This window comes from Lepisma saccharinum, chromosome 3, assembly GCF_977018435.1.
Source record: "Lepisma saccharinum chromosome 3, izLepSacc3.1, whole genome shotgun sequence".
NCBI classification, from domain to species: Eukaryota; Metazoa; Arthropoda; class Insecta; order Zygentoma; family Lepismatidae; genus Lepisma; species Lepisma saccharinum.
This window is the reverse complement of record NC_139231.1, coordinates 124,167,590-124,194,246: the sequence shown is the minus strand read 5'-3', so window position 1 is coordinate 124,194,246 and position 26,657 is coordinate 124,167,590. Positions and strand designations below refer to the sequence as shown.

The following is a 26,657-nucleotide window of genomic DNA, read 5'->3' as shown; positions in this document are numbered from 1 at the left end:
TAACCATATCAAGCCAAAATTTTGCAAGACATTGTCGTACCTGCGCACCTGGTAAGCGTGTAACCGCTAAAAAACCATGTCCCAGGTGCGGTATACCTATTACTATTAATAATTTGAAGAGGCATATAACATCATGCAAAGTTGTCGTCGGAGCACCTGTCCCCCAACCGTCGACCAGCTCGACCAAGAGGAAAGCGGAAGCCGACTCGCTACCATCCGCCAAACGCGTCAAGCCTGTGGCGAAAGCGAACCAGGCTGCTTTCGAGCGGTTGTTAGAAGATTTTGTCATCACTTCGGAGGGCTCATGCGACGTACGTAGCTTTTTGGAGGAGAAGCGAGCAGAGATTATTTCCATCCTCGGTGATGCGCTTGCAACGCACTCCACTAAATTCTACGCATCGCTACGTTGCCAGTACAAGAAGCCGTCTGACGAAATTTACAGCTTCTGCCACAACACCAAGGCGAAGACGCTGCATCTGGCGGATGTCGGCAACCTCGAGGTCATCTACAACCAGTTTACCGATGAGCTGGTGGCAAAACAGGAGGAACATCAAGCTAAAGGCTCGGGGGGTTCGCTGTGTGGCGAGCCTCACGAACTGTGCGTCAAACTTTGTAAGTTCGTGCCTCTCTCCGCCTCCAGCTACGTCCCCTTACCACCTACCATTGTGGCAAAGAAGGCTGTCCTGAACATTCAGAACAGTGACGCCAAGTGCTTCTCTGGTCGGTGCTTGCAGCGTTGCACCCTGTCGACAGGAAAAAACAACCGCACCGAGTTACCCACTACCTACCCTACGAGTCAGAGCTGGAAGATGCGATGGTTGGGATCGACTACCCGGTAGAGGTCCCGGACATTCGAAAGTTCGAGGCTCGTACGCGGTTGGCCATCAACGTTTACGGTCTCACTGACGAAAATGCGGTGTACCCCATCCGGGTGAGTGACGTAAACAACAATGATGCTCGGGAAATCCATCTCCTACTTTTCAAGGACGAGACCCATCACCACTACACCCTCATCCGTTCGCTCTCCCGGTTGGTGTCGAGCCAAAAAAGCAAGCATGATGGTAGCATAGAAGTTTGTCGCAGGTGCTTGTCAACTTTTGACAATCAAAAACAGCAGGATTATCAGCACATCAAAGGTCCCAACATCGCTGTCGAGAAGCTTGCCAGCCACAAGATCTACTGCAATGCCAACGAGCCTGGGGTGGCAGTCTTACCCAAACCTGGCACCGTGGAGCGTTTCCACATGCACGGTGCTATGGTGGAGCATCCCGCTATCATCATCGCGGATTTCGAAGCCTTCCTCAAACCCCTGTCCACTTGCGATCCCGATCCCGAAGTTTCCTCCACCACCCCCTACCAACTCCACGAGGCATCCAGTTTCGCATACGTTGTGGTGCGACGTGACCAGCACATCGCCCCCGAGCCCTACGTGTACCGTGGTCCCGACGCCGCCAAACACTTCCTCGAGAGGATGGTTGTCGAGGCCAACGAGATAGGGAAGGTACTGTTGGCCCCCAAGTCTATGCTCCCACTGTCTCCCGACGATCAGCGTAGACACGACGAGGCCATCGCTTGCCCTGTCTGCGTCAAGAAGTACACCGCCAACAATCGTAAAATCCAACACCACGATCACTTTAACGGTAGGTATGTTGGTCCATGGTGCAACGGATGCAACCTCATGGCCCGGGACCCGCGCTTCATCCCTGTGTTTTTTCATAATGGCTCGGGATACGACTTCCACCATCTGGTGCCTCACTTTGGCTACGACGACATGCGAATCAACGTCCTGGCGCAGAACGAGGAGCGTTACATTAGCTTGAGCAAGTGGGTGCGAATCTCAGGATCACACTCTACCGTCGAGCTTCGCTTCCTCGACTCCCTGAGGTTCCTCCCGGCCAGCCTCGAGGCTCTCGCAGGGAAGCTTAGCGACGAGCAAATGCTTATTACCTCCGGAAACTTTCCGAACTTGGGCGCAGGTTTCTTTAAGCGTAAGGGGGTCTATCCCTACGAATACGTCACAGATCCTTCCAAGTTCGCAGAGACGACGCTACCTCCCCAGGCGAAGTTCTATAGCCAGCTGCGAGGCTCGGGCATCTCTGAGGATGACTATCACCACGCCCAGTCCATGTGGCACGAGCTGGGCTGTCAAACTCTCGGGGACTACCACGACGCCTACCTCAGACTTGATGTGACGCTCCTCGCCGACGTGTTCCAGACGTTCCGTTCGACTGCCATGAAGATCTACCAGCTGGACCCTGCCTACTTCTACAGTCTTCCTGGACTGGCGTGGTCAGCCATGTTTCTGGTGACGAAGATCGAGCTGGAGCTTCTTTCGGACGTGGACATGATGCTGTTTGTAGAACGTGCCGTGCGGGGTGGAATGGTCCAGGTGTCGCAACGACACTCGCGCGCCAACAATCACCACATGGCCACCGGTTACGACCACTCACAACCGTCCAGCTATATTATGTACACGGACGTCAATAACCTCTACGGGCACTCCATGATGCAGTCACTCCCTTTTAGAGGCTTCGAGTGGGCTGACCCTTCCAACTTCGACGTCGAAAGCTTCGACGATTCGGAACATGGGTTCTTCGCCGAGGTGGATCTTAAGTTCTCCGAGAAGCTGCAGGATTTGTTCAGCGATCTCCCCCCTGCACCCGAGTTCAAGTGTCCACCCGATTCCAACCAGAAGAAGCTCGTCATGGATTTCGAGCCCAAAGAGCGTTACGTCCTACACTACCAGAATCTCCGGTGGTTGATGCAGCGAGGGGTCGCGGTCCACGCAGTTCACCGCATCCTCAAGTTCGAGCATTCTCCATGGTTGAAGCCATACATCGAGCTCAACACCGAACACCGCACTGCAGCCACGTCCGAGCTTGATAAGGATTTCTTCAAGCTTATGAACAATGCGGTGTTTGGCAAAACTATGGAGAATGTACGGAATCGCATGGACATAAAATTGGTAACGAGGAAAGCACAATGTCGCAGGCTCGTAGCGAACCCGTTATTCAAATCGAGGACCATTTATAATGAGCAGCTTGCTCTGGTGCATATGAGGAAGAGTGAGGTGAGGCTCGACAAGCCAATTTATGTTGGTGCCTCAGTATTAGACCTGAGCAAGCTGCACATGTTCGAGACGTACTACGACATATTACGTCCACATTATAGCCACAACATCTCGCTTCTCTACACGGACACGGACAGCTTGGTGTACCACGTCCACTCAGCCGATGCATACAGGGATATAGTCACGGTACCAGCTTTGGTCAACCTCTTCGACACCTCGGGCTATCCCCAGCCGAACCAGTACGGCATCCTGCCCCGAAACAAAAAAGTGCCTGGCAAACTCAAAGACGAGAAGGACGGTGATGTAATTCTCGAGTTTGCAGGTCTTCGCGCCAAGGCCTATGCCATCAAAGCCGAGGGCAGCGTTACCAAGAAGGCCAAGGGTGTCGGCAGACAGGTGGTTCGGGAGCATCTCACATTCGAGGACTTTGTCGATTGCCTCAAGACCAGGTCGTCGGTTCTAAGAGAAGAACAGCGCATCCAGAGCGTCGACCATATCATCACCACAAACAAAGTTAGAAAAATTGCCCTGGATCCCAACGACGACAAGAGGTGCGTTCTCGAGTGTGGTATTCACACATTGCCGTGGGGGCACTATCGCTTACCAGAAAGCAAAACCTGCAACATATGTCCATCTTCAACAGAAGATTCATAAAAACAAAACAAAACAAAAAAAAAACACTTTGACTGTCATTACAAGAAACTTTGACTGTATTCTTAAATAACCAGCATGCCTATGAATTTGTTCGGTTTCAAAAAACAGATTATTATGGAAACCATACCAGATCATGAAGTCTTACCTTCCGTGTTACCTAAACTCAACGGTCTGTTGATCATTCACCTCAACAGTATTTGGACGAAACTGAATGACGATGTGGGCAAGATGTTTTATGTTTTTAATAACAATTTAGATTTCTACGAAATTCCGATCGACGGGAAACTTCAAATCACCGTGAATCCGGAAAACGCAGGCGAAATCAAAATTTCTACCGGCAAGAACATTTTTCGAATTAAGCACGACAAGATGCTTTCTAACATTACGTACGATGTGTCCGCAGGAGATTATCTTTACATGGAACTCCTCGGAGATTACGACAAACTTATTCCTCTCTTCGTAGAATTACGAATCGTCTATCCTATTATAAATAACCGTTAACCAAAAATGCCTAACGACGTTTTCGGCAACACCAAGCGCGTGGACCATGCAGAAGAGATTCTCATGTTGGACATTCGAGTTAAGAAGTTGAGGACCGATTTGATCGCTTTGCAGGAAACCTTAAACAAAAGTTTAGAGTCGGAAATCGCTACGCTCCAAACGCAATGTCTCGACCCCATTCTGAAAATCGATTCCGAACTGAAAACGCTCATAAAAAATTATGTCGACGTACCTTCTTACGACAACGTTCAAAATATACAGTTGAGCGTGGATTCGCTTCAAAATGATTTGGCCAAATTACAGCAATTTCAATCGAAAAATGAAGATTTGGAAAAATTGAAACTCGAAATCGAAGAACGAACTTCCGCAATAGAAAAGAATTTCTCTGAACTTCAAACCGTCGTGAACGATATAGACGCAGAACGCTTGCATGTCGTTGTTTCCAAATTACAAGAAGAATTCACCAGCACGTTGGAAGAAATTAAATCCAAGTTGCAGACTTTGGAAGATACAATGACGAACCTACCATCGTCGGACGAACTGCAGGTCATCGGTAAAAGCGTCGCGAACATAAAAATTCAATTGGAGGCCTATCAAGATTTCGAACACATTCAAACCACCATCGCTACGCTTCAGGCGTCCTTGGAGTTGATCAACGAAGAAATTAAAAATATTCACGCTGAAGCGAGCGCGCTGACGAGCATTCAAGACACGTTGAGCACGGTTCAGCATAAAATCGAATATTTAGAAAATTTAAACGTCGAAACGAATCTTGCTCATTTTCATCACGTACTGGACAACATACAGGGTGACTTGGAATCGTTACGGACGAGCGTGCCTTCGAGCGAAGATTTGGAAAAATTGAAAACGGCGGTGACGGCACTATCCGATTCGAACGACATCAAAAGTTCGTTGAGCGATCTCGAGAGTAAAGTGGCCAATCTCCCCACCTCCAAAGAATTGCACGCTTTGAAAAGAAACATATCTCGAATGCTGAAACGACTGGAAACGGAAACGGCGAACGTGGAACAGATTCGAGACGAAATTAGTTTGCTGGTGTCGACGCTGCCCACTTCGCAGAGCGTCGCCGACCTTCACACGCAGTTTACAGAGATGCGAAGCATCGTGAACGATCTTACCGAGAAGAGCTCGAAATTGAATCAAGTCGAGAACCTTCAGAACATTGTCTTCAACGTCAGAGATCAAGTTGGAGTGCTGGAATCCACGCAGGAATCGACGCTGGCCTCTTTCGGTGCCAAGTTGCAAGAACTCAACGAAAACTACAAGCAGTTGAACGTGGAAGTGAAAATCAAACCGTCGTTTTCTGCCGTAACAGATACCATAATCGAGCATTTGCTGCCCATCGAAAATAAACTCGGACAAGTTCACAGTAATCTGCTCGGCGTCGACACTAAATTCGCTAAACTGCATTCTCTGCAAGCTATCGAAATCAACAGCGTTCCCAATCAACAGAGAATCTCCACGTTCGTCGAAGGTAACAAACTGTACATGTTGCATCCTTATCATCCGTACTACAAGTTTCTCCTCGATGGCACGATTCAGATAAACGAATTTTCGTACTGGTCTCACGGCAGAAAAGCTAGCGTTCCTACCATGACCTTGATATCGAATCGTGGTGTCCAGAAAGCGGGAAACATTCCTCTGGCGCGTTGGAACGAAACGCGCAACATATATGAAATACACGAAGACGAAGATCTCACCGTTTTCGACGTGAGTGCCGGCGATAAGCTGATCATTCAAAACACGAGCGAAGTGCCACCCTCTTTGAATCCCATCACGCTTGTGCTTCTCTTGAAACGTAATCTCTAAAAAAATGTCTAGGCAAGCCATCGTGGAAGAATTGCATAAACCTGCACGCCGTAACTACGAACGTTTGGCTGTGGTAACCAAGGGCATCGACGACCTCTGGCAAAGTGACCTCGTGGAGATGAGTAGCGGCAATTTGAAAAACGTACATAAATTGAACAAGGGCAACAAGTACCTTCTCACCGTCATAGACACGTTTTCGAAATTCGCATGGGCTCTACCTTTGAAAGCCAAAACGGGGACATGCGTCACGGAAGCATTCAAGACAATTTTTCGCGAAAGCGGTGGCAGACGACCACGGTTTCTGCAAACGGACAACGGTAAAGAATTTTACAACGCCGTATTCCAAAAGTTTATTCAAAAACATGACGTTCGACATTATTCGACCTTCAGTCACATCAAAGCCAGCATCGTGGAAAGATTCAATCGAACCTTGAAAACACACATGTGGAAACGATTCACGCTTCGGGGAAATTACAAATGGGTCGACATCCTGCCGGAACTCGTCGACATCTATAATGATACGGTACACAGAACAATAGGCATGAAGCCAGTTGACGTTACCAAGTCCGACGAGCAGCGTTTAATTTCTACCGTTTACTGTCCAAAGTACACACCCACGACAAAAAAAGCTAAATACAAAATTGGAGACCGGGTGAGGATCAGCAAATTCAAACGCACCTTCGAGAAGGGATTCACAAAAAATTGGAGCACGGAACTCTTTACGGTGGTTCGAGTTTTACCTGGAAACCGACACACGTATATAATAAAAGATAGTAGCGGCGAGATTTTGAAAGGAAGATTTTACGAAGAGGAACTCTCTAAAACGAAACACCCCGACACGTACCTCATCGAGAAAGTATTGCGTAGGAAAGGTGACAAACTGTTTGTCAAATGGCTGGGACTTCCGGAAACAAGTTGGATCGACGCGAACGAAGTGATCTTGTGAGTACGTGGAACGTGGTGAAGCGTCTACCGGATCCGGAAAGTCAAACGAAGAAAAAGAACGGCGAGTTGCTTCCCGACAGCATCCGCTGTCTGATCGTAGGTCCTTCGGGGTGTGGGAAAACGACACTGCTCGTGGACAATTTTCTCCTTGCACCGAATTGGTTAAATTGGAAGAACAGGCACCTGTACGTGTTCTCGAAAAGTTTGGAGCAATCCAAATACCAGCAACTGATGAAACTGTACGATGGTCTGGACATTGCAACGTTCGCCTCGGAAATAAAACCACTCGACGATTGTCGTGAAAATTCAGTCGTTGTGTTCGACGACGCCATCCTGGAAAATCAAAATGAAATTCGCAACTTTTTCACGCAAGGTCGTCACAAAGGAATGGATTGCTTCTACCTAGCTCAAACGTTTTCCAAAATTCCAAAACAGTTAGTACGCGACAACGCTAATTTCATATGTTTGTTTCGTCAAGATCACACCAACCTCAAGCATGCGTACGATGACTACGTAGGCGGAGACATGAACTACAATCAATTTTCGGAAGGCTGCTCTACTTGCTGGAACGGTGACGATTTCGGATTTTGTGACGATCGACATGACGAGAAAACCCAACGATGGAAAATACAGAAACAAAATCAACGACTTTCTAAACGTTGCAACGTTGTGAGAAACGACGTATATAAATAACGTCATGACGAAACGAAAAATCGAAGACGAAAATCTCAAGCTTCGCGATTACCTCGCGAAACGCTTCAAAGGTTGGAAATCCGAGAATCGCGGATTCTACGAAGAGAAGAAACGTCAGGATCAACCCGTGATCGATGCCATCAGCAGTCTAGGTAAAGAAATTAAAAGTGTCACGGAACAAAATAAAAATTTGATTAATGAACTCGTACCGCTCGCAGCTAAAAGTTACGCCGTACCCACGCCCATTTCGAGCATTCCTTCGACACCGTTCGAACTGAAGGATGCACCTGCACGACGTCGAGCCATTGGTAGCACGTCGTCTTCGGATAAAATCGAGTTGGGACCTTTGGCACGAGACTACCTGAGCACGGGGAAATTCGATAAGGATGAAGTGTTCGGATTGTATCCCAGCATGGAAACCAGCGAAGGCGGCGGTGTGGTGTGGAAGATTGGGAAATCGAAGGTGACCTTCGAAGGCAACGACATTAAAGTCAATTTAGGCGACAAGGATAGTTGGACCAGGTATCCGGGTACGGTGGGACTGTGGGAACTCGTCGCCAAAAAGCAGCCGAAAGATTACACCGACGAAGATTACCAAAGTTACAAGGAAATTCTGATCATGACGGATGCCTTGTACCAGAACAACGACGCCTCGCAGAATAGGGTGAAATCGAGCAGCGGCGAGAAGTACAGGAATCTCATCAAACCGATTTGGAACCAGGTGAAAACAGGCAGCGGCGTCAAACGCTACAACACGTTACCCAAAGAATTCGTTTGGGTGGACGATGTTAGGAAACTCGTGGACCGATTGTTGGTGATAGCCGGCGAAGAGAATGCAGGCAACCGTAATTTCTACAACGAGAAGGTTGGCATCGTGGACATGATCAGCACGAAACTTTCCAACTTCATCGTGAACGACGACAAGGGCATAGGTTACCTGATCAAAATCATCAACACGCTGCCTCCGAAATTTTGGAACGTGGCCGAAGGAAAAGGACTCGTGAACGACATCATCAACAAGTTACCTTTCGAGATGCATCTACCTGGCTACCAGTACTGCGGACCGGGTACCAAACTCGAGAAAAGATTGGAGAGAGGAGACAAGGGTGTGAATCCGTTGGACGCGGCATGCAAAGATCACGACATCGCCTACAACACCACGCAGACGGATCTGGACGCACGTCACGAAGCAGACAAAAAATTGGAACATGCAGCTTTCGAAAGGTTCGTGAGCAGAGACGCATCGTTGGGTGAACGGGTCGCCGCACTAGGCACCACCATCGCCATGAACACGAAACAAAAATTGGGGTGGGGTATATAAATAACATACAGTAAAAAAAAAAAACATGGCTTGCATAACTGATTTGCCACCCGAGCTACTATCTAAAATATTCAAAAAAGTAGTTAACGGAGATGTTAATAAACTTGTAATCATAGCAAGAACGACGCCGGAATTTCGCATCCCTTGTGAAATGGTTCTCAAGGACCATCTTCGGGGGATCAGCGGCCTGAGGTGCAGTGATCTCAACATTCTGCTTTCGGCTGCAGGGGAAAAATTGAACGAGAGGTCGGAGGAACTGCACGAGGCGATGCAGGGAAGAAGACGGTACACAGTAGATTGGTACAAGTCTATGCAGGAGAAGGAAGATATCATTACGCACATCATCGCGTTTTCCGAAGCACGGACTTTCTTCCTCTGTTAAAAAAATAATAATATATATACGTGCCAAAAAAAACTTGATATATAAATAACACACATCGTGAAAAAAAAATAATCTTCGGTATATATAAATAACACACATCGTGAAAAACAATTAAATTTCTCTCTAACACTCTGAAATTTTTTTTGATATGACGACCGAAAAAATAAGTGATCTCCAAGCATTAAAACAAATGCTAAATTTGTCAGTCGAGTATGTAAAAATTCAGGAATTGGAAGTCGACAAACCTTACACGATAACTTCCGGTTCAATCGTTTCTACCCAGTATGGTCCCAAGGTACGCCTGTTGCTCAACGCACAATACAGTCTATTTTTACCAGATCGATACGCTAACATGTTATCCGATGAGAAGCTATCTATTTTAATCGAGAACAAAACTCGAATCGTGTACAAGGGGACAAAGGAACTTCTTGGCAAGAAAACGAAGCACGTAATAGAATTTGTGTAACGACTGCGAGGCCTTGAAAATATATAAATAACATACCGTAAAAAACTACACAAGAAAAAATCTCAGAATATATATATAAATAACATACCGTGAAAATAACACATAGAGCATCAACATGAAGCCCAAGGGTGTCGTGTACCAGATACCATACTCCAATCTTAAAAATCTAGGTGCCCTCGATGGGTAACTCACCAAGAAACAACGCGAGAAGAAACGTTCTTGCTTGTCGAAAGGACACGGAATGAAATTACTTCTCAGCACACCTCAATTGAAAAGATTGCAGCGTTCGCGGAAACAGCAAAAGATCGGAGGCTTCATATTCAGCATCCCGGCCATCCTGGCAGCATTGGGGGCCGTTGGAAGTTTGGCCGGCGGAAGTGCCGCCATCGCGAAAACCGTCATCGACTCGAAGAAGAACAAGGCCGAATTGGAAGAACAGAAACGTCACAACCTGGCCATGGAGAAGAAAAAGGGGAAGGGCGTGATGAGAAAGTTTAAAAAAAAGAAACAGAAGCACTCACCAACCGAGACATTGAATCTCTGATCGGACCGTTACGAATCAAACACTTCAGAGGAGTTTTCATGTCCGACTCGTTACCTTCAAGCGTTAAAAGAAGAGAATGCGGAGTAGTCAACTTGGACGGTCAAGAAAATCCAGGCACGCATTGGATATGTTACCACAAAAATGATGATAAAGCATTCGTTTTCGATTCTTTCGGAGGTGTTCCACCTACAAATTTAGTCTATTATCTGAAAACGAACAAAACCTCTATATACTACAACGACGAACGCATTCAAAATTTCGGAGACGTGAACTGCGGTCATCTCTGCCTCTCCGTGCTCGCGTTTCTCTCTAAAATAAATAACCCTACGATCGAGGATTTCCAGAAAGCATTGTGGAACCTCAAACAGCATCACTAGGATGGGCGTGTTCCATCTCACGAGCGAATCTTCGATCTTGAAACTCACGCTGCACGACGACATCGTCTATCCTAAATCCGTGGCTCTGCGTGCATTCTACAGCATGTACCTCATACCCAATGTTACGCAGCACAACAACAAAATTAGCGTCGGAAGCGAACACATCGTCGTCACGCCAGGACAATACAATCTTTCCACTTTGCAAGCTCAATTACCCAAAGGCACATACCTTTCTCAAAATTCGGTCACGCACAGAGTGGAAATCCTATCCGCGACGGAGACCGTGGACCTGGGCACCATGGGAGAACTTTTAGGTTTCGAGAACGACACCAAACTCGAAGCTGGCATCAAGCACGTAGCAACCAACATTCCTAAATTCTTGGCCATAGAGACTCTGAACGTACACTGCAACGTGGCGGAAGGCATGATCACGAAATCTTCGGACGGATTGTTAGGAAGTCACAAGCAGACGGGAATCATAGCCACTTTCAAACCAAGTTCCGAGTTCATGGAACCGATCATCTACACGCCCTCTTCGCCGATCTATTTTCCAGTATGTCGCAACCGCATAGACGACATAGAGTTGGTGGTGACGAACGAGAAAGGAGACGTGGTGGATTTCGCAGGTGCCACTACGACGGCCATCGTGGAGATCAACGTATAATAAATAACCATACATGTAAAATGGAGCAAATCGAAAGTTACGAATTGCAATCTTTCCCTCCCAACCGTCGCACGTTCGCCAATCTGAACGAAGCGAACAGGGAGATCGAATACGACGTGGACGTAGGCGACGGGTTCATTCATCCTCACAGAGCGGACCTCTACCTTCAATTCGACGTGGTGAAGAAGGAAAGCGGAGACGCGTTTCCTGCAGCAGCAAACTTGATACTCGTGGACAACTTCGTGCCTCACCTGTTCTCGCAGGTGGAGGTGAGGAAACACAACACCGTCATCGACAGAATAGATTATCCAGGCATCACGTCGACGGCAGTGGGAACGTTGAAATTATCCAAAACGGACGCAGCCTACTACCAGGCCGGGGGATTCGAAGCCGGGACCAAAATATCGACGAGAAGTCACACGGTGCTCTTTCCCATGCGTCTGCTGCCTGGTTTCTTCTCGGACTACAAGGAGATCATGTGGAAGGGGGGACTGAGGATCACGTTTCGAAGAGCGGCCAACGACAACAACGCACTGATGCGATACGCTACTTTGGGTCCGGACGGCACCACGCCGATAGCCAACACTTTACCCGAAGCAGCCAAGTGCGTCATCCAGAGCATGGAATTGAGAATGCCGGTGGTGGAATACGAAACAAACTACGCCCTCAAGTACAAAGCGGAGATCTTGAAAAGTCCGCAGGTGTTGATTCATTTTCACGGTTACCAGTGCGTGCAGAAGATGGCGTCGGGAAGTCACATGGAATTCGACGTGACGACGCAGTTCAACAACATACAGTTCGACATGCCAGATTTCGTCGTAGTGCTCTTTCAGACCGGGAGGGACAAGAATCAGGAAAAAGATTCCAGCAAGTTCGACGACTGCAAGATCAAGAACGTTTATCTGAAGAATGGACGCAACGAAGTGTTCCCGCGCGAGAATTACAACCTCGACGTGACCAAAAACGATTACCTCAAACTTTACGAAGCGTTCTCGGCTTACAAACGCGTGACCGAGGGAAGCGTGGACATGTACTACACGCCCAGCGAGTTCAAAGCACGGAGACCCATGACCGTCATCAACACATCTAAGAGAAAGAAGGTTGTGGTCAACGATCGAACCAACATCAAGGTCGTCTGCGAGTTCCACGATGCCTTGCCCGAGGATACCCTATGCAGTGTCATCCTGATTGCAGAGAAGTCCTTCGCCTACGACGTGAAGAACGAGAGGGTCACAGAGCAGTTTTAACAAGTTTTTAACATCTATTTTCTTGCACAAATAAGAAATTTTCTGCACTAGCACAATCAGTTACAATGGCACAATACAAATTTCACTAGTTCAGATCAGTTACAAATGTTAATTTCATTAGTTATCAGTTACAATATCTTTTTTGCACTATAGCACGAGACAATCAGAATTTGCACAAAATTTGTTGTTGTTTTTTACACGTGAAAATTAACAATAAATTTTTTTTATCGTTTCAGATGCTGTCGAAACATCAAAAACACATACACACACACTAAAAAAATAAGCATGCAACTTTATTTGTAACACGCACATATTCTCCATCTTCATCAAGAAAATATTATAATAAACATAATTATTTTTATCTATATCTCACAATAAAACTCTATATCCAAAAATATCACAACATCAAATAACACTAGAGTCGTTAGTACACGTTGCATGCATTACGGAGGTCCTCTGTAGGGTTTCATGGAAGTTTGGGGGAAAAAAAAAACACGTGAAACTCTACAGAGGTGCGGTAATCTATAACCGCAGCCATTAGAAAACTTTTACATTTTTGGTTGGGCACCACGCACCCTGGCGAGGTTATAGGGGCCAGGCATCCTAAAAACAACAATTATTATTTGTTTGTTTGTTTGTGTTACAATCCGTACGCGCGCACGCGTGTGTGTGTATGTGTGTGTGTGCGTGTGTGTGTGCGCGGCACGTCGTTTCCCCGAGAGAGAGAGAGGTTTACAAAGGTTGTGATATACGGAGTTGGAAAATTACGATATGGCGCATTCGCTCATTACTGTTCCCAGCTATAAGTTTTTTCTCTCTCTCTCTTCATCTTACACCAACGTTGGCATTTCTATTTTTTTTTTAGTTGTAAGTAAATTGCCAACACACTCTAGTTAATAATGCTACATATTATACACACACACGCACACACATACTGCGTTGCCATCCACCCATCTCTCTCTCTTTTACAGCAGTGCCGGCTCTCCTTGTTTAGTATATGTAGGTTGGCAAAAATTGCTTTATGCGCTGTAAGGCAAGCCTCAAGCAAAGTTGCCAGCTCCTTGCTTTAGGCTAGGTTAGACCAAAAAAAACCTTGGTGATTTTTTTTTGAGTGAGGAGTTGGCAACGCTGATCTCCACTTGAGGGCGGTCAACCGGGTTGATTGCACAAGCAAAGTTGCCAGCTCCTTGCTTTAGGTTAGGTTAGACCAAAAAAAAACCTTGGTGATTTTTTTTCGAGTGAGGAGTTGGCAACGCTGATCTCCACTTGAGGGCGGTCAACCGGGTTGATTGCACAAGCAAAGTTGCCAGCTCCTTGCTTTAGGTTAGGTTAGAGCAAAAAAGGCTGTGGGTAAGCTGTCGGTTGTTTAACTCTTCCCTCTCTCTTTTTTTTCTTGTAAAAGGCTATGGCAAAAGTACCAGTGGGTTGGCAACCTTGCTTTATGCACTGTAAGGCAAGCCTCAAGCAAGATTGCCAGCTCCTTGCTTTAGGTTAGGTTAGACCAAGAAAAAAAACCTTGGTGATTTTTTCGAGTGAGGAGTTGGCAACACTGCGAGAAAATACCTCAAGCAAGGTTGCCAGCTCCGTGCTTTAGGTTAGGTTATACCCAAAAACAAAAACCTTGGTGATTTTTTCGAGTGAGGAGTTGGCAACACTGCTCCTCACTTCAGCTCCTCACAAGAGGTTGCAGAACTGTCTAAACTGGACTACTAATCAGGATGGGCTGAATCTCTGAAAAATAACTGGAAGAAGAATCTGGAAATATTTTCTCTACTTCAACGCAGCGACACAGCCAGGAATCACTTTTGGAGGAGGGGGAAGCTTCCAGCTGCCAAATATTTTGTTCGTGATGCTTTGTATTTTTGCTTGAAATATTTTTTATGAAGTTACATATATTACACAGATATTAAAAAATACTGTTTTGGTGGAATTGTAAAAAAATAGTAAACACTCCTCTTTCGGACTTTGAGGTGAATGTGCCTTCAGCCCCTGGTTCCTCCAGGCCAAGATTCAACGTAAGAGTCGCTCATATTAGCCTTCTAATACTGAGTGAGTAGCCCTAATATACTCAAGCAACAAACTTATCCTTCAGTAATGGGGGTTGAACCGGACATCTAGATTGTCGGTAGTAACCTATCACAAGGTAAATTTCCATCTGCTACGAAGAAATAACTGCGGACTCTAGTCTTTGAGTGATAGATAATAAAGCTGCGAAGGAACTCTATTCACTGAAAATTTATCACTCAATGAAATGCAGCTTCGAAGGACTGAGCCCATCCCAAAATAAAATAAGGTTGCCACAGGTTAGTAGACCTCAACATCATTATTCATAATTTTAACGCTGCCATTCTTTTTTCGATAGACCAGTGATCATATTTTCTTAAAGACTTTTTCATGAAACAAGAACCTTTTTATTAATAGACCATCAGTGCTCGAATTTGCATAATCATTCTCCTTCATCTACTTCATTATCTTCAAGTTGCTCCACACAAGGATCCTTCCTTCTATCCCCAACGCGAACAAGGAAATTTGCAGCTAGGAATTTTCCTTTCGAACACTGCAGATAACAAAATCGTAACACATTAGAAAATAAGAACTAGTTCGACAGAAATGTCCACAAAATGCCAAATTGTAAGAAATATGAACTTACAAAATTACACAAAATAATGGTCACATTCAACTCATAAGTTGTATACCCTGCGTGGCAGAGGATGGAATAATGGTCTTTACAGCAAAGGGATAATTTACTATGGGTCCCACCTTTAACTGAGGTTTTCAGCCCCTTTGAAGTAAAACAAGTGTAGACAATGTGGGAAATTCATTTCAGCTCTTATTTCAATATGAAAAGAATTGGGCCCCTCCTTGAAAATATTTGGTGGGAAGTTACATTTTAAATATCACGTGTAAAACTAAAAGATTACGAATTAACAATTTTGATGTTTGTTGTAAAATAAGGATCGACTGGTTGAGCAACTGAATATTTCTACTGGATTCCTAACTGTAGACAATTGACACGCTACACTACGTTTACGACAAACTGCGTAGATACAAAGGTATGAGATGAGGGATATTTTCCTATCGATTGACATCTGCGAGCAAGTAAGTTAATTCTGCATTTCGGAGGGGGGCCCATATGACAAGTTACCGGGGCCCCTCTGGCTGAGATAATACGTCACTGCTTGTTATCGCAGACGTCGTATATGATGTTACTGGGAACCAGATTTCTGTTTCGTAAATCTATTTTTTTTATAAGCGACACTATCTGTGGAATTTCTGCGATTATATAAAAAAATCAAGAGCACATTGTGGGGCCCCTACACCTCGCCCCCTTCGTATTTTACTACATAATCTATGTTAGTTGGCCATTTTACTGTAACTTAATGAATGTACCGACGGAAACAAAAAGAAACATGCAGCTTCACCGTGCATAGGCTGGTGATCTCAAAGGACGATGTGTAAGCTTTTTTTCAACTAAGGAAAGGAAAACAGTTATTCTTCAGGGTTCCGGAACATCTGTCAATGGCCAGTGGGTACGACCATTCCATTCTCCCCCTCCCTGCAAGATCGTAAAAGCAGCGAGGTAACGATGGTAAGAATATGGGAGGTTTGTGGCTGGGAAGAAGGAGAATTTCTTGAAAGCGACGTCAGCGCCTCCCTCGTGTTCCCTTGGTACTGTTGTTAGAACGGAACTAACGACACCCTAGAAATTTGGTTTTCTTTCAACATCCAGCCGAGGCTTAACAATTAAGATAAGTGCAGCACCATAACAGTTTCGGAAAGTGCAGGACACAAGCTTTCCAACGATATGCCACATGATGACTGCGGGACTAAAAAAGAATGAAAGCGCGTGACCCAAAAAAGGGGGTCTAAAGTTAGGGAAGAACTCGAAAATTTCTAATGGCAAGGGGGTCGAGTAATACCTCGTTTTAAAGGTCACAGAAAACGTGAAAAGGATGCGAACATGATTTTGTAATCCACTGACCGGTTTCAAAATGGCGAACAAAACAATTCCGACCCCTGAAGTTGGTGTTCCAAAGTGAGGAATTACGTACGTAAATAGCAAAATACAAACACTGGAGAGAGTACATAAGATCCTGTACAAACAATTATGGTAATGGGTCCGCTCTTGAAACACCGTAAGCTTTGTTTGAGCTGCAACTTTGACCGCCCTTCACACTTTCTCCAGCCTTAGGACTGGCAACGAATGGTTTACTGTCACGCACAATAAGGAATTCGTTGGCGTGTTTAACGGCTGCTTCGCCAACGAAAAAGGTCATTTTCTCACAATTGATTGCCAAACCATTGATTGACATGAGAAATAGGCCTAACTGAAATGATGATAAGAAAAACGAAAGAGTAATCAGAAACCAATGAACAACGAAAACGAGAAGAATAGGTAAAGCACCCAGTGTGATGCACATTTACCAACTTACAGTAGATGTTCGAAATGTCTTCCCTCGGTCTCAATGCATTTCTGCACACGGACACTGAAATCATTCTGTGCTGCAATAACTTCTGCCTCACTAATCTGCCTGCATGCAGCAACTATGCGCTCGATCATGTCTTCCCTCGTTGTAGGGCGATTTTGGTAAACGATTTCTTTCAGTCGTCCCCAGAGGTAATAATCTAAACATGTTAAGTCTGGTGACCTAGGAGGCCAGGCCACAGGCCCACCTCTACCTACCCAGCGACCACGAAACATTGCATTCACCAGATTCCTCGCTGTCAGCTCAAAATGTGCTGGGCAGCCATCTTCTTGTAGCCACATGTGTGTTCTGATGTGTAAGGGGAATGTCTTCGAGAAGACTGGGTAATTGTTCTTGAAGAAATGTGCGGTACACAACACCCGTAAGCCTTGCTTGAAAAAAATGAGGTCCAATTATTCGTCCGCCGATGATTCAACACCACACATTCACAGACCATCTACGTTGATGATCAACCTCTTGCATCCACCGTGGGTTTTCGGCGACCCAGTAATGCATGTTGTGCTGATTTACCTGACCATCACTTTTAAATGTAGCCTCTTCAGACCACAACATTTCGTCAAAGAATCGAACATTTGCATTCACTTGAGCTTGAGACCACATGCAAAAGTCTAGCCTGCTTTGAAAATCAGTTCCCTGTAGCTCTTGATGCAAGGACACGTGGTACGGATGAAATCTGTGATCCTTTAAAATCCTTCTCACTGTACTTGCGCTGACACCAGATACACGAGCAACTTGCCTGATACTCACGTGAGGATTGAGATGGAAGGCTGCAAGTACACCAGCAGTCCTCTCATCTCGAACAGGCCGAGCAATGCGTTCATGTTTGTGACTGCTAGAAGACTGAACATTGCCCCTTCTGCGCACACGATCGGCAAGGGTGCGATAAACATGTCCTGAACGATGTTCCCGATCGGGATACCTTGCAGCATACACACGAGCAGCAGCAGAACTATTTCGTTGGCACTCACCCAACACCATGAACATATCAAATGCTTCTTCGTTCGTGAAAGGCATTATTAGTTCACATTCAACAATTTGCCACTGCGAATTAAGTACAGGAATGCACACTACCCGCGAGGAATGCACTGTAGAACGTCCTGAGGTACCACACAATGCCTTCGACGATGCAACCACTTGTAACAGACAAAGTTACATAAGACCAAGATTGGAGGGGCGTATTCGCGTTATCAGTGGAAGCACACTGGAACCGACTGCTATGCAGGAGAGCTCGTCACACCTCGGCCCGTGGTACTTTCCGATTGCCTTTGTTGAACCGGGCAGTGGGAACAGCGTACGTGTAGTCAAATGAAACTGGACGCACCGGCAACTGGCGTACTTTGTAATTTGTCGACTGGGCCAGCATGCTGTGTTGTGTACTGCAGCTTACCCAACACTTGGGCTTATGGTTATGCCTACTCGTACACAATGGACCTGAAGTTCTACTCACTGCATGTTGTACACTCACAAAGGCATGTACTACTACGAAACCCCAAACCTCTCACCCGGACGTTCAGTAAACTGACGTTACATGTGACGGGTGGCATGGTCTGACAATGGTAAACCAGTAAACAGCTGTTCCGCTGCATTCTTTGTACAACATCATATGTACTCTGTCCAGTGTTTGTGTCTTGCTATTTACGTACGTAATTCCTCACTTTGCAACACCAACTTCAGCGGTCGGAATTGTTTTGTTTGCCATTTTGAAACCGGTCAGTGGATTACAAAATCATGTTCGCATCCCTTTCACGTTTTCTGTGACCTTTAAAACCAGGTATTACTCGACCCCCCTTGCCATTTGAAATTTTCGAGTTCTTCCCTAACTTTAGACCCCCTTTTTTGGGTCACGCGGTTTCATTCTGTTTTAGTCCCGCAGTCATCATGTGACATATCGTTGGAAAGCTTGCGTCCTGCACTTTCCGAAACTGTTATGGTGCTGCACTTATCTTAATTGTTAAGCTCAGTATATTCGATTTGGCTCACCTTCCTTTTTTTGCAAAACCATTTTCTACACGGAAAACGGTAGGTGGTACAGACAAATGTTTCATATGGCAATCGTATTGTTTCCCCGCCTTTCCGAATCTGCATTCCAAACATACCCTTCCCATTTGAAAATCGCACGAACGGGGCATGTGCCCTCCACTTAAACCACGAAGGGTGGCTTTCGGGCTGTTACAAATACTTTCTACGGATTCTTTGGGCCCAACTTAGTTGTGCATTTCTTTTGTTTCAACTTGATACGATCTCCCGTTCTCGAGAAAAAGGTAGTGTCTGGGTCGCTCTGAAACACCCTGTATATTAGATTAATATAAGACTTCATGTATTTACAGTATGTAACTTTTTATTCGTACACATGAGTTTCCGAGGGAAAAATGTCATATCTACTAGTAAATATAATCATTTTCATATGTACCTGGAAATTAATGTTAATGAAGGTTTCACCATAAATGTCAATAAAAATGTATGTTCAAAGTGTATAAACAGAGCATATAATTTGTGTGAAACAGAAAAACACGCTGTTTCATGCAACATTGTTATTCGTACAGGCAAGAGTTTCAATCTTCCTAGCATACAGCGCCACCGCTATTCGGGCGATTTCGTCCAGTTTGCAACTTCGTAACAAGTTTGAACATGCAGTCGCGCTCCCCGTCAAGCAGAATGCTGGCGTAGGTATTGTTGTAGGCCTATCGTCTATCTATCAGCATGTTCGAAATGGGCAAGGTAAGGAACTTAGTTCCGATCTGAAGGCTGTTATTATAAATTTGGCTCTTAGAGGTTATTCGTTAAGGAAAATTGGACAAACATTCAATAAATCACACTCCACAGTTCAATACATAGTAAACAAATTTAGAGAGGAAGGTTCAACACAGAATGTGCCGAGAAAATCAAAAGAGAGACGGTTGAATAAACGTGATGAACGTTTTATTTTAAAAAGAGTGCGAGAAAACCCACGATTAAGTGTTCTTCAGTTACGACCGTTAGTAGAAAATGTTGCTGGCAAAGTGATGTCCGATCAAACTGTCCGACTTGCCTTATGGAAGCATGGATATCATGGCAGAATACCACGAAAGAGGCTTATGTAAATAAGGTGAATCGCAGGAATAGACTTTCATTCACGAAAGAGCACATCCACAAGAACCAGGAATTTTGGGATAATGTCATATGGTCAGACGAGTCCAAGATTAATATATACGGGTCAGATGGGATAAATAGGGTCTGGAGAAAATCAAATAAAGACAATGATCACATTAACACAGTTCCAACAGTTAAACACGGTGGTGGGTCATTAATGATTTGGGGCTGTATGTCATCCCCAGTTTATTGATGGTATCATGGATGCATATGTCTATTTGGACATGTTGATGAACAATATAAAGCAGACTGCCCAAAAAATGGACATGCCCCCTATCTACAGATTACAACAAGACAATGAGTTAACATGAATTGGCTAATATGGAATGTGCCCAAACTACTACAAACACCAGTTCAAAGTCCAGACTTAAATCCCATTGAGCATTTATGGGTAAATTTGAAGAGGCGAGTCCATAAAGCAGGCGTCAAGTCCAAACAAGAGTTGAAAACTGTTGTGCAAGCCGAGTGGAATAAAATAAGCTCTGAAACATGTCGAAAACTGGTTAATTCTGTGAAGAACAGGTGCCAAGCAGTAATTAAAACCAAAGGATACGCATCAAAGTATTAGAACTGTCAGTCAATTTGCTCTGAATATACTTTTTTCTTTTAAATTATTAAGTGTACGAATAGAAAAATTGTACAAAAAATGGCATGTTTCTCATTCAGTTTCATTTAATTTATTATTGTCATTGGTTATACAGAATTTGGGTAAGATTTTATGTTCCTAATGATATTAGTTATTAAATTGTAAAGAAACAATTTCAGAAGAGTGCATTTCCTTTCAGATATTAAAGCATTTTCCTTGAAAATCCGTGTATACGAATAAGAATGTTACATACTGTATATTATTACGAGAAATAAATGACGAAACAACAAGCCGGCCTTGCTTGAATGGCAATTCATTTCATGCATATGTTTTTCTTATTAAGCAAGAAAGTTCATTTACTTACAAATTAACAATTTTTTATTAGAAAAGATACGCAATTATTTTTATTATTATTATTTAAGTTTGATAACATTTTGATGACATATCCTCCTCCGTAGCCGAGCGGGTTAAGGCGTTCACTCGTCTTGAGATCGCTCGCTGCGGGACGGCGTAGGTTCGAATCCGACTCTGGTCGGAATTTATTCGGCCTACGTATAGGGCCGGTGGAAACCCATCATCGTGAGAAAATTGGGGAGCTTCGAATGAGTAAGCGTAATCCGGTCCCGGAAACTTACTATAACGGCTGGGGATACGTCTGGCTGACCCCCCGACTATTCCAATACTGGTTGCAAATCTCCACGCTTAGAGGTGACGAAGGAAAGCGTGGGAGGGAGGTCAGTAGCCAAGGCCCTTCAGGGCTGTTGCACAAAGGATGATTGTTATTATTATTATTAAGCAAGAAAGTTCGTTTACATACAAATTTAAAAAAAATTATTAGAAAAGATATGCAATTATTTTTATTATTATTATTTAAGTTTGATAACATTTTGATGACATATGCCTGAAGATTTTGTGTCAATTCACACTGAGATTTCAAATTTAAAGAATGGATGGGCCTCGCGATATGTAGCAACCTAAACCACTGAATGCAGCAATCCATTCAAAAACAAGAGTTGATAAGCAGCCATCAAACTCAGTTCGGAAGTCAGGCTGCATAACAATAACGACAAAACTTTCAGAACATCTAAAATCAAAATCCCTTGAAGTTCAAAATCAAATTTTTCGCACCCCCTCCCAGATTTCTAAAACTGGCAATAAATATTCAATGAACAAGTCAACATGAATAAAATGAACTTTAACACCTTATGTTATGTGGAGCGTATGTTGGCTGTTTGCCAATCTCGTTCAATGATTATTCGATGTTAAATAAAAATAGGCTATGTGTAGCTGATAGCGTCAAAGTGCAAGCAATAACTTGTTCTCTTTGTTCATGACAAGATAAGGTTCTTGCAAAATAACAGATGCGCATAAGTGAAACTCCGGAACAAGACAGTTTCCATGTTGAAGAATACATATCAGGGATTCTCTAAGGAAAGATTCTTGGCATTATTCGTGGTAAGTCTTTTCTTAAACACATATTGTTCAACTTACTTACTCTGATTTGGTGTGGCGGCACTTAACTTATTCTTGACTTAACCGTCACGATGAAAAATGCATTAAAATTTTCTGAATGTGCCTAATATGTAATTGTGTAATTAAGCAATTGGGATAAATTAACAACTAACTTATTAAATACATTTTTAAGCAAATGTATTGTATTTTAAAATTTTATTTTATAATATATTATTATTATATGACACATTTGCTTCGAAAATATTATATAACTATGTAAAAATACTTGTGATGTAAATTTACAGTAACTTCTCATCGCGTACTATCAGGGTAAAGTTAAATTAGTCACCAAATTTCTATGAGTATTTGCCACGTATCCTACATTTTGGTAATAATGTAGAGTTCCTGGAAGAATGTCCAGATTCACTGACGTACACAGAGGGGGGCTGAAGGGGCTAGAGTCTTCTGCGAAATTTTGAGAAAATAAACATTTTCAAATAAAACTAATGAAGAAGTCGGAAGAAACTAAAGTTTTAGATTCAAATCTCATTTAAAATGACTTCGATTGATTTGAGTGGAAAGTTCTAAAATTACAAAATATCTTATTGTGAATGCTGCAACTTTCAAGAAAGCAGCTATGGACTATCCACTTTTACAACTCTAGACCCTCCAGAAAAAAAGTCCTGCGTACGCTAGTGTCCAGATTTTAACCAATCTTGGGGGAGGAAGAATGAAGCCAAGGACCTCCATTTGGGCGAAAATTTCTTTAAAAATAGCTACAAAAAATAGAAAATGAGATATTGTAAGTGCGGTAGAAGTGTTTGAAAAACATACTAACCATCAGACATAAATTGTACTAAAAGTTATAACTAAAATTATATGCAAGAGACATCCATTTTGTTGTTAGCTCCAGGCCTGTAACTGCATACCTGGAACCTTTAAGAAATCTGTATCCTAACAGATGGAAAAAAAATTGCTCATTTTCATCCAAAGGTTAACCCATAATTAGAAATGCGCACGATTAAATAAGTAAGCAATGTAAATAAAAATTTTTTTATGTGTCAAATTTCAGTTCGAGGAGAATATGGTTTTGGTACTATTGCTGTTTGCAGCGTGTGTACTCTACTTGCTTCGGGCAATTCTTGTGAGGCCCAAAGGATTTCCTCCAGGTAAACCGTTTCTATTAATTTGGAATAATAGGTTTTATTTATTTATTTATTTATTCAATAGAACACAACAGAATAAATACCAGTTACAGTGTTCAGACAGTACAAGATTATAATACAATGTGGCCGCGGTGGCTCAGTCGGTAACGCGTCTGACTACCATGCTCAAGGTCCCGGGTTTGATCCCCGGCCGGTTCAAATCCGGGAACTTTTCTAACGTTAGAAGCGGCCCCGGCGCCCACCCAGCGTCGAATAACATGGGTACCTGGGGGAAACTTTGGGGGGTAAAGACGGTCAGGGGCGTGGTGCTGATCACATCACCCCCACTCACGACCGGATCAAGAAAATGTGGGGCGTTACCCCCACACCCCCTATACGCCTTCATGGCGTGGTGCTAAGCACAGGGGAACGCTTTACTTTTTTTATGTGAGTAACTACTTAATAATTCTTATTGATAGTTGACAAGTATATATACACATATGTATATACATAATACATGATAATCATATCAATACAGATTATACTGGTTATACATTGATTATGTCACCTACATATTTTATTGCTCTTTTGAATTCCGCGAAGGTCATTCTAAATACATCAATATTTGGATTAGTTGCACATAGTTTGTTGAAGAGGTAACACATACTCCGAATAGGCGATTGTTTCATTATATTGGTTTTGAGGGTTTTGCAGTGAAACAAGCCAGCCTTTGGTCGTGTTTTGAAGCTTGGAACTCTGAATTGTATTTGTTGGAGTATTTGTGGCAATTGGATTTTGTTGTTGATGGTTTTGTACAGGAGGCAAAGTAACCGTACGTTTCTTCTGGCATTGTGGGAAACCATGTTAACTTGTTTAACCAAGGATTGATATGGTCCAATGCGAGGATATATGCCAGTTTCCTTCAAAACTACGTATCTTATGAACTTTGATTGTATTATTTCTACTTTATGGCTATATTTTTTGCTTATAGGGTTCCATATTTCGGCAGCATATTCCAGTTTCGATCGGACCAGTGCGTTGTATAGTGTTTTTAGAGTATCCTGTCTCTTGAAATCCCTCCCCATTCTTATCATGTATCCTAGGTTTCTGTAAGCTTCGTTCACAATTTTTTCGACGTGGAAGGAGAATGTTAGCTTAGTGTCGAAAATAACCCCTAGGTGTTTGATCTCATTGACCTTGTTTATATTAATGTCAATATGGTAGTTATAATTGAGATGTACCTTTTTACGTGTGTATGTCATTGCAAAACATTTATTTACATTGAGGTTCAGAGTACATAGATCTTGCTCAGGATAGGGACAGATGGAAGGCCTGTGTTGTTGCAGTCATGAACCTTCGAGTTTAAGAAGGCTAGAGAGTTAGTTAGTTAGTTAGTTAGTTCAGATCATTAAGTTGACACCACTTGGTAACCTCATTTATATCTTTTTGCAGGGATTCAGAGTCACTGACGTTGTCAATACTTCTACCGAACTTTAGATCATCTGCATATAGAACATGGAAAGAGTTTTGCAAACAGTTGGGAACGTCGTTAATTAATATTAAGAATAAGAGAGGGCCAGGGTGTGATGCCTGGGAAACCCCGAGAAAGCACTGAGAATTTGTCGGTTATCATACCTTCGTAGGAGACCCGTTGTCTACGTTCTCTAAGATATTAAGAAAAGAAGTCTAGTGTCAGTTTTGATAAGTGCAAACATTTTAGTTTACTTAACAGGACATGATGGTTACTCTGGTCAATAGCTTTACTAAAGTCTGTATATATATGACATCGACTTGCTTTTTGTTTTCAAGATTTGCAGCTATAAAGTTAGTATGAAGAGATAGGTTTGTAACGGTGGATCTTCCAGGTAAGAAGCTATGTTGGTTCGGGGAGATTATAGGCATTATTTGCGATAATAAGCGTTGAAAGCGTTGTGATTTTCAATTTTGTCGGCTGCCTTGCCTTTAGGAATAGAGCACACGATGCTAGTTTTCCATTTTGTCGGGAATTTACAGTTAGTCAGGGATAAGTTAAAGATTCTAGCTAGAGGGGGGAGCAAGTAGGTGAGCGCATCCTTTGAGTATGTATGGTGGTATGCCATCAGGGCCACATGATTTCTTAGGCTTGAGACTTTTTATTGCTTTTTCAACTTCCGGGATAGAAATGACATTTAGTTCAAATGTATTTAGAACTTCGTTCATGTCGTGTCTCTTCAACGAGTGTACAATCGTACGTGGCGGGGTGGCTCTTATAAGTTGCAAGGAAATGTAGGGTGAATGCATGCATGAGATCATCTTTGCTGGATAATGATTCGTTTTGTATGTGAGAGATTTTTTCTTATCTTTCCTATCCTTATGGTCAAGAAAAGACCAAAAGGTTTTTATATCATTTATGTAGTTATTATAGGCAACTTCAATTAGCTTTTTTGTTTTTCCACGTAGGAATACAAATCGTTCGCGATGATAATGCACATTTCCTGAATCTCGTTTCCAATTCTTGTGATGATGCGATTTACTCTTGAGTGCTCTGATTATTTCATTATCGAACCAGCAGGGATAAGTCGTGGTGGCAGAGTACTTTTTGTAGGGTACAGTTCTATCGAAAACATCCTGAATTTTTTCATAGAAAATGTTGAGTGCTTGATTAACATGACATTGATTAAAGATTTGTTCCCAAGTGATGCTAGAAATTTCCTCGTACATTTCTTTTAAAATTGGCATTGCGAAAGTTTAGGCTGTAGGTCGGTTTGTCTTTTTTTTCATTTTGAAGTTTTGCTTATAGAGTATTTCAATGCGGAAGTTGGGGGTGATGTTTATCAGCGGGAACTAGGGTTTGGGTTTCGTTGTATACGTGCAAGTTGTCAATGTTGGTGAGTACTAAATCTAGAGTTCTGTTATTTGCATTGACGACATTGTTCTTGCTTGTAAGGTTGTAATAGCACATGAAGTTATATAGATCTTGGTATTTAGGTGTACCTTTACTGAGATCATAGTTGCAACTGGTTATCTCTGGTATATTAAAATCGGCTACAAGGAGCATGGGTGACCCGGGTGGACATACTATGGAAATCGCCTCAAAAAACCATTCGTATGCAGTTACTTTTGAGGGGAGGGGATATGCTACACATATAAAATTTGACATACTATCATTGATTACAGTTTTTGTT

General features: G+C 43.3%; 1 protein-coding gene across 2 annotated transcripts in view; it reads left to right on the top strand.

Annotated features, from left to right (window-relative positions):
- The first annotated feature begins 22,208 nt into the window (after positions 1-22,208).
- The window catches only part of LOC145985394 (methyl farnesoate epoxidase-like), a 56,606-nt gene continuing 52,157 nt past the window's right edge, over positions 22,209-26,657 (top strand). The window contains exons 1-2 of one of the 2 annotated variants that reach the window (XM_083119367.1): positions 22,209-22,351; positions 23,421-23,517. In XM_083119367.1, the coding sequence (XP_082975493.1) occupies positions 22,295-22,351; positions 23,421-23,517 (154 nt within the window). In that variant the 5' untranslated portion in view covers positions 22,209-22,294. Of the gene's footprint in view, positions 22,352-22,420; positions 22,480-23,420; positions 23,518-26,657 lie in introns of those variants that run through there. The other variant, XM_083119368.1, reaches the window with a different exon arrangement.